At 55.3% G+C, this 11,417-nt stretch overlaps 3 protein-coding genes across 3 annotated transcripts; all 3 read left to right on the forward strand.

Annotated features, from left to right (window-relative positions):
• Positions 1-304: 304 nt before the first annotated feature.
• SMAC4_01758 (uncharacterized protein) lies at positions 305-2,513 on the forward strand. The gene is made up of 2 exons (XM_003348688.2): positions 305-835; positions 908-2,513. Exons 1-2 carry the CDS (start codon positions 572-574, stop codon positions 2,243-2,245), a joined length of 1,602 nt encoding a protein of 533 aa, XP_003348736.1. The 5' UTR covers positions 305-571; the 3' UTR covers positions 2,246-2,513.
• A 531-nt stretch (positions 2,514-3,044) lies between these two features.
• On the forward strand, positions 3,045-6,926 carry SMAC4_01759 (uncharacterized protein; the record flags this gene model as incomplete). Its single annotated transcript, XM_003348689.2, has 4 exons — positions 3,045-3,645; positions 3,712-4,421; positions 4,512-5,237; positions 5,367-6,926. 4 exons carry the CDS (start codon positions 3,045-3,047, stop codon positions 6,303-6,305), a joined length of 2,976 nt encoding a protein of 991 aa, XP_003348737.1. The 3' UTR covers positions 6,306-6,926.
• An 846-nt stretch (positions 6,927-7,772) lies between these two features.
• On the forward strand, positions 7,773-11,254 carry SMAC4_01760 (uncharacterized protein). The gene is made up of 3 exons (XM_003348690.2): positions 7,773-8,432; positions 8,540-8,614; positions 8,754-11,254. Exons 1-3 carry the CDS (start codon positions 8,301-8,303, stop codon positions 10,899-10,901), a joined length of 2,355 nt encoding a protein of 784 aa, XP_003348738.1. The 5' UTR covers positions 7,773-8,300; the 3' UTR covers positions 10,902-11,254.
• The last annotated feature ends 163 nt before the right edge of the window (positions 11,255-11,417 follow it).

An 11,417-nucleotide genomic window follows, 5' to 3' on the forward strand; every position in this document is an offset into this window, starting at 1 on the left:
GGCTGTCGTCGTCCATCCAGGTACTCCAGGATGACGGGACGGACTGGAGCTCTGACCAACCGCAACTGGATCCCACCAGGCCCCACTCACAGTCAACAGCGCTAAAGCGGCTCCACTGTCACACCCCAAACCCACCCCTCTTTCCAGCATGCCAGGTTCTGAAAAACTCCACTGTAAAGGATGGGGCTCCCTAAATTCTCGGTTGCGCCTGCCACTGGTTCCAACTTCTTTCTGCGACCGCCGACCGGGGTCATGTTGACGGGGGAGAGCTTCAGTCCACTTCCCGACCCGCGTCCCGAGCAACCAACATGCAAAAAGTAAACAATAAAGAAATCACCATTCTTTCACCAACTGAACCTTCGATCCAATTCGGGCACAGCCTGGGGGCCCTTTCACCATACAACACACAACCAAGGATTGCGCAAAACCGGTCACAACATTGCGCACAATCCTCCTGAATCTTTCACCTTAACACACTACCGAGTGGGAAACGGCCCCAAGCATCAATTCTGCGCTGTCGCAATCTTTCATCACCAAAACATCGTCATCATCATCATCATCACAGTCCGACATGCCTCCAGCACCTCGTCGCCTGGTGCGGCAGCGCCCGCTATCCGAGCGGATACAAGCTTTTCTCAACCCAATAGACTTTTATATCTGGTTATCCGAAGAAATCCAAAGCTTCGATTGGGACTCGACAAGTTTCGGTACCTGGTTCGGTCTGGTTGCGAACTTCCTTTTCCTACTCGCGAGAGCGAACGGAAACATTGGTGGAGGAGTTGTCGACGATGATGTCTTTTCGGATGCCCCTTCCAGTGGCTTTACGAAGGCATTGGTAAGTTAGGCTTCACTACTTTAGCAGACACCCCTACAGCATTTGAGAAATAATGCTGATTGCATGCGACAGGTTAACTTCCTCATCTGGACACTGATCCCCATCTCTGGCCTCAATGCCTTCTACACCATGACGCGATCGCGTCACTACCGATTATTCGAAGCGAACGTCGAAACTCAAGGCCCGTCAACGCCCTCTGCGCACCGCGTCCGAGTCGATTCTTCGCCGTCCACACCAACGCCCCTTCGATACATCCAAAACTTTGCGAAAGGCGAATCCGCCGAGGCGCGCGCTCACCCCGACAAGACACGCGATGTATGGGAAGTGGCTGTCTGGGACCCGTATCCGGCAACGCTGCGTATCTTCTGTCTCTTTAGCCCCGGCCACGCCCTTATCTACATGCTCTTCCTCCCTATGACGGCCCTCGACCCGTGCCCGAGCGTGACCGTCTTCAAAGCTCTTGTCCTCCAGCTCCTCCTCACGGCCCAAATGCTTCTCCTGAACTCCCGCTTCACCCAGCAGTCCAAGGACATGAACATCATCCACCGCGAAGTCATGCACGAATACGACATCAAGTACGTGCACCCGCGCGTCTATCCGATCTACCGCGAGGTAGCGACGCAGGTGTCGATAGTCGACGACGTTTTGGAGGAAGAATCGGTAGCTATCGGCACCCCTTCGACCATCATCCGCCGCGGCTTCGAAACGCACCCGAACCCGAACTACACCAAGCACTTTGACCCCGACGGCGTCCTCAAGCAGAGAGAACAAACCGACGCTTCGACGCCCGCACGACCCTACACACCCCAACCCATCCCCGGCAGACCTAGTTTCGGATCAGTAGCGCCTTCCTCAGCCAGTACCACCACCACTCGCACCCCGACCCTCATCCGTCAAAGTAGCTACGGCACCACCTACGGCACCCCATCCTCGACCGTCGCCCGCCCATCAACTAGCAAACGCCAGGTCGCCCACGCCGGCACCACCCCATATCCTGGAGTCAGAGCAGGTGGCGGCAGCCTAGGCGTCTACCAGCACATGAACTCCCCCCTCAAAAAGCGAGCAACAGCAAGCACAGGCACCGACGCGCCTTCACCCCGCAACGGCCGCGAGATGGCAGCTTTGGAACAGCGGGATCTAGCGGACAGGTTAATCAGACAGCATAGCCCGGTGAAGCCGAGTCCGTTGAAGACTGAGATTTATTCCGCCGCCGGTAGTGGGACGCCGCCCAGGAAGTCATCGGTGGCTTCGAGCCTAAGGGATGAGGACGGGGATGTGGATATGGATAGGAGGGATAGTGCTAGTAGTATGGATGGTGGTAGCTCGTATGTGCAGCCGCATTCGCCGGCTACGTTGAATAATGCTAGAGCGAATAGGTGGGCGCATGAGAGGTTTCCTACTAGGAGGTAGAGGACGGGTTGGAAGTTTAGAGACTGAAAAGAAATGTGACCTTGTCATGATGTATTAACATTTGGAGTTTTGTTTCTTGCGAACGAATGGCGTTTTGGGGGAGGTAGTTTGAACTTTACATCTATCATATCAAAGAAGGGAGGCAGTGGGTGAATCTGTTGGAGGATGGGGGACTCGAAGGAGAATGTATTCTTACTTCTAAGCACATAATTTGGCGTTCTGTCTAGGTTGATACAAATTGATCGCACCATACAATGGTGAACTCACTTCAAAAGCATTCTTTCAGTCTCATTCTTTTTTGGAACTCGAATTTGACTGTCAGAATGTTCTTTGCCCTTCAGGAAATAAAACGTACTGTAGGTTGGAAGGCACGATCCGTGTAAGTCCAGGCCGCCAGCCCTCCTTCCGTGATTACTTCGTGGCGTGACAATTTTGAACGACAAATTGAAGAGGAAAGAGCTTCCGGACTCCCGTCCAGTATTCACTCCTTCCACGTTTGTGATGGAAGGCAGGTAGAGGCATGAAACATCTGCCCAATGACAACCTTGCTCATCCATTTACTTGCGATCTTATTTCATTTTCTTTCTCCCCCGTCACTCGCGGTTAGTATTATCATATCTTTACTCGTGCTCTCCATATTGGCCGAAATTCCGCCCAGCAATCTGCCAATGGTCTTGACCAAGTAAAACAGCTAGGCTTTGGGAAAGGCCACTTCTTTTGCGAGCCTGTCTCTTTTTATCTCTGGTAGAGGAATCGGTACAACGGAGCTTGACCGAACGGCAGCATCAGTTGCCAGACCATGGCCTCTCACCAAACCCACCCATCACACTCATGTCAACCACCACCACTACGCTTCGATGGCGCAACTTCTTGGCCAGGTCCCATCTACAGACAACCGCCAGTTCCAGCTGCTCAGGTCTGGCCAGCGACATCAATCCCATGCGAAGACAGAGATGTCAATGGCAGACGAGCTTCGTATTCAAAGCCTGGCAGCACTAGCAAGCCGCGCCCTCCAGAGGCTACTAGAAAGGCAGCATCAGTGAAGAGTGCCGGATCCTCTTCAAGTCGGAAGAACATTGCTGCCTCGTTCAAGGGCTTCTTTCACAGTTTGCGGCCTAGCAATTGTCCCGAGCAAGGCTTCACTCTCCGGCACCATGATCACGAGCGCCAGACGATCGATCAGGTCATGACAGAGAAGAGAGCCTCGAGTGTCATGCAGCCGCGTACCACCAACGTTCAGAATCTTTTCAGACTAAGGCGCAAGAGTACGGACTCTGGCCAGGCTGAAGTCCATTGCCATACCCCGAGTACACCGGATACCATTGTGTCGGAAGCTTGGAATATTCCTGTGGCGCTTCCTCGACGAGCGACCAGTGTCAGTGGCAAGTCAAGGGTTAGAGGTATGTACATCCCATTGCCTCCCCGAGAGAGCTCAAAGTAGCATGACCACGGCTAACTCGATCAAGCGGCGCCTCTCCCTATTAGGAAGATCACATCGAGGTTGGATATGAGATCGGATGACGGCCTTAATGCCACTCATCATCGGGACGACAACCAAATTTCATCACTTGATGGGACTTTGGCCAACATGAGAGAACGCCGAGTGAAAAGCGGAAATATTCCTACCTTCTCCATGCCATCGCGGAAACCGGTGCCAAACCAAAACCGCAGTTCTCCTCCCATACCGTCTCCAGCTCACACAGGCACTGTTAATCCCCATAACTTCATGCCGTCGGTGATGCCGGGCTATAACAAAGCTCGCTCACTGTTCCTCGCAAAGCAAGAATCCCGCCGCCAACGTCGCATTCTAAGAGAAGCAAGTGACTACCTCGGAGTGACAGGGGCGAACCCTTATACCGGGATGCTGGACAATATTACACCCAGAACGAGCATAGACATGACAGAGTTTTGTCGGATGTCTCCCCAGTCATCCCCTAATGGATCGCCTCAGAATGAGCAAAGGGGGCATGGTGTCGGGAAACGGACGAGTCCTCGGCAGCGGTCTAAACTCGGCCAGCAAGCAGAGCAATGGTCCTCCGTGGCGTCACCAAATTTGACCCCCATCGTCCAGAGCCAGAGCCCAAGCATTAGGAGTGGAGAGGCTGCTCAGGCGGGGGAGCCAGCTACCACCGGCCACACCTCGAAATCTTTTTTAGGGATGGGGACGGCTGTTATGGTACGGTCAGGAGAAAGCCCAAATTCAGCGACCTCATGCCCGTCGAGAGCGAGGTCTCCCCGGTTACGTTTCCATCCGTTGATTCACCAGCGGCTGGGTCCCGGTCCGATGGACACCCGCCCCGTCCAGGGCCAGATTGGGACAAAGAAGCCGTTCTCCAGGATCCCAGTGCCAGATCGCCGCCCAATTCCACGCAAGATGCTGCCAGGGAACCCCATGACAACCGTTCCCAGCAGCGGCGAGGTTACATACCCGCATTTGGACATCACGAACCTGAACCCAGCCCGCCAATGGGCGAACATGCTGATCGAGGATTTGGGTGGCCTGGAGCGCAGCATCCGGGACAGCACCAGAGAAGCCACGGCATGGGCGAATTCGGTAGCCCAGGACATCACTGGACTGGGCCAGGCGCTCCACCTCCCACAACCCCAATCTGCCTGCACACCCACCATCACCATTACTGGCTGCGAGTCCAGTCTTCACCGTCAGCTCCCCTCCGCCATAAAGGAAACCTGCCGCGAGGGACCCAAAGCCAAGCCCCCTCAAAAGGCAGGAAAGACGTCAGAGACGAGTGGGGTCAAGGTCCAGAAGACGACAAAGTCCGTAACCATCTCGTCGTCACACCAGATACACCAGACATCGTCCTTGTCCCCGATCGTTGCACCCAAGAACGGCTCTTCGACGCCGCTAGATTCCCTTCCCAGCACGCAACGGAACGCCTCGCCGAAACCCGCAAGACCAGATCTCCATCGTCCTCCCAGCTGGACGGCATCACTGACCACAGACCGTGTTGCAGAAGTGATGGCAGAAGATCTGGTACGAGTTTCCCAAGAAGAGTTACCAAGAGCAGCCAGCGTTACTACATCGTCAATCATAGAGACAATGCGCACGGAGGATTAGGTGAAAACCTCTCGGCGCGTGTCAAACCCCAGTCCCCGGAAACAGCCAGGTCGCGAGATGCGCAAGACGATGAGAAAGGAACCGGAAATCCAAGACGTAACAAATGGAAAGAGACTTTCACCACTCAAGTCCACTTACATGCACCGGCCAAGTCTGGCAAAGTCGAGGAGCTGGTCGTCGAATCAAGGTCCGGCCGACATGGAAGCTTTCACGCAGGCGATGGCGCAGGGAGCAGCGCGGGCTGCGTTGTTGCAACACTCAGCCGACCAAAGAACAAAGCCGGAGGGCAGCCCGGCATCGGCGTCGGGATCGGACCCGGCATCAAGGAGTCAGCACCGTCAGCACGGACGACAGGAAGCGGCCACGGGACGGGCCATGACTGGAGACACGAAAGCTGGGGTAGAAGCCACGGTAGCAGCCAAGAGTGTGATGAAGGCCGAGTTGGGAGCAAATCTGGTAACGTCATTACCAGGACAAATGAAGAAGTGTCACAAGCTCAAGGACAGCGCCGACCACGGCAGCGGAGACATGGACGGCCGTTCCAGAAGCCAAGAGGGGATGTCAAAAGCCAGTGAACCCCAGGCGTGCCAAGAGGATGGGGCGGCGGCTAGGGACGATCTGTATCGGCTTTTCCCAGGCTTGGCACTCCCTGTCAGGTCGATGATGGCGGCGGGATCGGTTGGGCAGGGTTTTGAGGTGCCGGTCGGAGTGCGGATCGTGGTGTCGGTAGTGGTTACGTTTGTAGGGCAGTTTGCCTGTGCGTACTGGGCATTTGTACGGCCGGTGTTTCATCTCGACTCGCCGCTTCACAAGCGGTACGCACAGGGCCAGGCGACGCTGGGAGACGTGGTGGTTTATATCTTTGCGCTGCTGTTTGTGTTCTTTGCGGGCGCGGCTGTGGTGTGGATGATCAGGGGCACGGTTCTTGTGTGCCGCCTGGCCAGGGCGATTATCGGAGGATTGGCAATGCTGGCGGGTTTGTGAGTGATCACAAGATTGACCGTGTTTGATAGTTGAGTGTTCTCGGCTGTGGAGACGTTTAAGAGGGCGGGTGGAACGTATGGTATGAGTGCGATTGTGAGCTTCCCCTTTGAGATTGAAGAGCATGCGATGTGAGCATGGGGGATGGGACATGGGATGGAAGAAGATGAAATTATTTACTACACTACAGTACTATCGAGTATCGCCTATCGCCTTTCTCAAACTCCGAAGAACGTCGTTCAGGAGACTCGGGGTTGCGCCGGAGTTTGTACGTTTGTACAATTGAATATTCTTACGTATCAAGTTGCACGAAGAGGATCCGTACCTGAAAATCGAAATGAGTGAGGGCGGTGTTGGAAATATTGTCATGATTCACAAGGATGCGAACAAGGTGATGGTGGAGCGGGAACGAATTGGGTTCTCTGCCGTGGACTGACTGTCGTGGGACCATCAAGGTACTCGGCGAGAGGTATACCGAAGACCGGAGTTGATGGACAGCAAGGGGCAGCAGAATGGGAACTTTTACCTACCTTAGGAATTATTATCCTTACTTTCAAAAAGAAGACGGAATGCGTGTCTTCGTTCCATTCCTATGAGTAAAATCATATGATGATCTACAAACAAAGATTGTCTTGCGAATTCTCTCCTGTTCGAATGCCTTCACCTTCTCCGAACCCTCCGCTGGCCATGAGGTGGTTCGGGACTCCATCGTCAGGAGAGCCCCGTTGTGGCCCCCGTGGCCCCGTAGTTCTGGTGGTGACCGCCCAAGCCGTCGCATGCCGCAGGCGGCCGCAGCGTCATGGATCAGGATGGCCCGCCGGTCTCGACGTGGCAGCGGTTGTTGGCCGACAACGGGAGACACCAATGGCGGCGGTCGAAGTCAGCACCTTGCAAGTTGCAAGGAAAGCTCCAAAACGGGATTCCGGGCTCCATTCTCTGACACATTGATGGATGGCATCTGCACGGTGCAGTCATTGTGTGTTTGTCACAGCGACCGACAGTGCGTGCCTGGGCGGGTGTGGAACTGGCAATCTTGGAGCGCGGCCAATGGGCGACACCACTTTAGAAATTACAGTGGCCACCCAGCCCACCCCGCATTCCGTGAACCGGAGCTTTGATGCTGCCCTCCGAACATCGGCCGCTTCTTTCGCCCAGCCCTGCGGCGGCAAGTGTCGCTTTTCCCGTCTTTTTGGTCCCCAGGTCCCGTATCGCAGGCGGTTTTTGTTTGCAAGTACGGCCAAAGACGCAACAGGACTGGATGAAATCGAGCCACGAGCGGATCGCCAGACCAGGCGACCAGGGAAACAGGGAAATTGGATCAATTGGATCGGTTGGATTGACTCCAGATGGTTTGTATCTAGAGATTCGCGAATTGTAGTCATCGCAATCATCGGTCCCAATTCTTGAAACGGGGAGAAACTTATAAGGCCCCGGTATCCTGCCCGCTTCGCTTTTTCTTGCCACGGTCGTCGTCTCAAAGTCTCACCTCCTTTCCCGCTTTTGCTTCCCGTCTCTCTACCTCTAGAAACTCAACCCTCTCCCCAATCTGATCTTTCCCACATCCCAATTCATACCCTTTTTGACTTTATACCCGGGATTATCACAATTCGTATTCTTGTTGATCGAGAACCGAAACAAGAGTGCCAACCATTCAAGAGCCGAGAAGGACAGCAAATAGCATCGCCGATATACGGTTCCGCCTCCGAGATTTGGTAGAGACATAAAAGCCAGAGCCGAACCGGAAGCTAGACAACCCCACGCCGGTTTCCCAACCTACCCATACATACATCCAATACCTTACCTTACGGATACCCTCTCTACCTACACTTGGTGTTCTCCCGACACCAGACCTATTTATTTGGCAGCGTACCCACGAACCTCTCTCCTGCTTCCACCAACCGTTATATACCCCGCCCTCTCTCTCTCTTTTTATTCCCAGCTACACCACCACTAGCAACCAGGGGACCACCGACCGCCTTCACACACAAAACCGCCACAATGCCGTCAGCAGAAAGCACCCCCCGCACCCTTTACGACAAGGTCTTCCAGGCCCATATCGTCGACGAGAAGCTCGACGGTACCATTCTCCTCTACATTGACCGCCACTTGGTCCACGAAGTCACCTCTCCTGTAAGTTTTGCGCCGTTGATGCAGGTTTTGGAGCCCAATGCCGAGGATGCTCCGATTTCGCAGTTGGCAATAAACTGAACCCAGTACTGACCCCTTTATCAACACAGCAAGCTTTTGAGGGTCTCGAGAACGCCGGACGTCAAGTTCGCAGGCCAGACTGCACCCTCGCTACCACCGATCACGTAAGTTTCAAGCATCCTGTCGTCGCATTGTTTTCCTCCCATCAATGCGCATTGTGCAGCGCTTTTGCGCCCATGATCTAGATACCTTGACCCCCCAATTGATAATGTAGGAACCAAGCTGACGCCAGACCCGCTGTAGAACGTCCCCACCACCTCCAGGAAAACGCTAAAGGATATCGGCAGCTTCATCAAGGAGGATGATTCGAGGACGCAGTGCGTCACCCTCGAGGAGAACGTCAAGAAGTTCGGCATCACATACTTTGGCCTCAGCGACAAGAGGCAAGGTATCGTGCACGTCATCGGCCCCGAGCAGGGCTTCACCCTTCCCGGCACCACTGTCGTCTGCGGTGACTCCCACACTTCCACCCATGGCGCTTTCGGCGCCCTCGCCTTCGGTATCGGTACCTCCGAGGTCGAGCACGTCCTCGCCACCCAGTGCCTTATCACCAAGCGCAGCAAGAACATGAGGGTTCAGGTTGACGGTGAGCTCGCGCCCGGTGTTAGCTCCAAGGATGTCATCCTCCATGTTATCGGTCAGATCGGTACTGCCGGCGGTACTGGTGCCGTCATCGAGTTCTGCGGCTCCGTCATCCGCAGCCTCAGCATAGAGGCCCGCATGTCCATCTGCAATATGTCCATCGAGGCCGGTGCCAGAGCCGGTATGGTCGCTCCCGATGAGATCACCTTCGAGTACCTCAAGGGCAGGCCCCTTGCCCCCAAGTACGGATCCGACGAGTGGAACAAGGCCGTCGCCTACTGGAAGTCTCTCGCCTCCGACGCCGACGCCAAGTACGATATCGATGTCTTCATCGACGGCAAGGATATCATCCCCACCGTCACCTGGGGTACCTCTCCTGAGGATGTCGTCCCCATCACCGGCGTTGTTCCCGACCCCGAGACCTTCGCTACCGAGGGCAAGAAGGCCGCTGGCCGTCGCATGATCGAGTACATGGGTCTCGTCCCCGGCACCAAGATGGAGGACATTGAGGTTGACAAGGTCTTCATCGGCTCCTGCACCAACTCCCGTATCGAGGATCTCCGCGCTGCCGCCCAGGTCGTCAAGGGCAAGAAGGTTGCCGCCAACATCAAGCGCGCCCTCATCGTCCCCGGCTCCGGTCTCGTCAAGGACCAGGCCGAGGCCGAGGGTCTCGACAAGATCTTCCAGCAAGCCGGTTTCGAGTGGCGCGAGGCTGGTTGCTCCATGTGCCTCGGCATGAACCCCGACATCCTCTCCCCCAAGGAGCGTTGCGCCTCCACCAGCAACCGCAACTTCGAGGGTCGTCAGGGTGCCCAGGGCCGCACCCACCTGATGTCCCCCGTCATGGCCGCCGCCGCCGCCATCGTCGGTAAGCTCGCCGACGTCCGCAAGCTGACCGAGTACAAGTCCTCCCCCCACGTCGAGGCCACCATCATCCCCGAGACCTCCACCATCCCCGGTCACAGCCCTAGGGCCCACGCCGACGAGAGCATCGAGGAGGATGACGCCCAGAAGGACAAGCTCACCGACCAGCCCTTGGACTCTTCTCCCCAGGTCAATACCTCCCTCCCCAAGACCGCCGCCGCCGGCCTCCCCAAGTTCCTTTCCCTCAAGGGCATCGCCGCGCCCATGGAGAAGGAGAACATCGACACGGACGCCATCATCCCCAAGCAGTTCCTCAAGACCATCAAGCGCACCGGCTTGGGATCTGCCCTCTTCTACGAGATGCGCTACAACCCCGATGGCACCGAGAACGCCTCGTTCGTGCTTAACCGCGACCCTTACCGCTCCGCCAAGATCATCGTCTGCACGGGCGCCAACTTCGGCTGCGGCTCCTCTCGTGAGCACGCCCCCTGGGCGCTCAACGACTTCGGCGTCAAGTGCGTCATCGCCCCTTCCTTCGCCGACATCTTCTTCAACAACTCCTTCAAGAACGGCATGCTGCCCATCCCCATGAAGGACGCCGCCGCGCTCGAACGCGTGCACGCCGAGGCCGTCGCGGGCCGCGAGATCGAGGTCGACCTGCCCAACCAGCTGATCAAGGACAGCGAGGGTAACACCCTGTGCTCGTTCGAAGTCGAGGAGTTCAGGAAGCACTGCCTCGTGAACGGCCTGGACGATATCGGCCTGACGATGCAGATGGAGGACAAGATTGCCGAGTACGAGGCGTGCATGAGCCAGCAGACTCCTTGGCTCGATGGACGCGCGTATCTCAAGAGGAAGGGCCAGGGCGGCAAGTTGGTCGCTAAGGCGGTTCCTGTGCCCAAGACGAATCGCGGGGAGGAGAAGAAGGAGCCGCTTGAGTGGTAAACCTTTCCGTTTGGAAGGGTCAAAAAGTTAAAAGGGGTTGAAAACAAAAAGGAAAGAGTTAGCGCCGCCGCCATAGAAGGAAGGGAAGCGCGCGACGCAAAGCGAATGATTTTTTTCTTGATCTTTTTCCATCACGTCTTGCTTTCCATACAAAACGTTTGATATCACGGTTGCGGGTTTTTGAAGTTTATCATAGTCATGGTCTCTTTCTTAGTTAATGGTCTTGGTGGAGTGGAGGGACAGTCATCAGCGAATGAATGACTCCACCACAGCTTTGTTTTCACAGCAGCTCATTTACGGGTTTAACGTTGTACATAGTTCATGGCGCATATACATAACGAATGGATGATTTTATCTTGTTAAAAAAAAGATGTGACTATCAAGACTTCCAGTGACTTGAAATCTAGGGACTGTGACTAAACTGGAACGGAATTGACGATATTGCGTATGGTAGGCATACAAGTAACATGAAAGCGACAAAAGACTATTGGGTATATTCCACTCAGCCTCATCTCA

Source organism: Sordaria macrospora, chromosome 3 (assembly GCF_033870435.1).
Source record: "Sordaria macrospora chromosome 3, complete sequence".
NCBI classification, from domain to species: Eukaryota; Fungi; Ascomycota; class Sordariomycetes; order Sordariales; family Sordariaceae; genus Sordaria; species Sordaria macrospora.

Coding starts and splice junctions, on each gene's coding strand:
- SMAC4_01758 (XM_003348688.2), top strand. CDS start 572: ATGCCTCCAGCACCTCGTCGCCTGGTGCGGCAGCGCCCGCTATCCGAG. Junction 836..907: donor GTGGCTTTACGAAGGCATTG/GTAAGTTAGGCT, acceptor TGCATGCGACAG/GTTAACTTCCTCATCTGGAC.
- SMAC4_01760 (XM_003348690.2), top strand. CDS start 8,301: ATGCCGTCAGCAGAAAGCACCCCCCGCACCCTTTACGACAAGGTCTTC. Junction 8,433..8,539: donor TCCACGAAGTCACCTCTCCT/GTAAGTTTTGCG, acceptor TTATCAACACAG/CAAGCTTTTGAGGGTCTCGA. Junction 8,615..8,753: donor CCCTCGCTACCACCGATCAC/GTAAGTTTCAAG, acceptor GACCCGCTGTAG/AACGTCCCCACCACCTCCAG.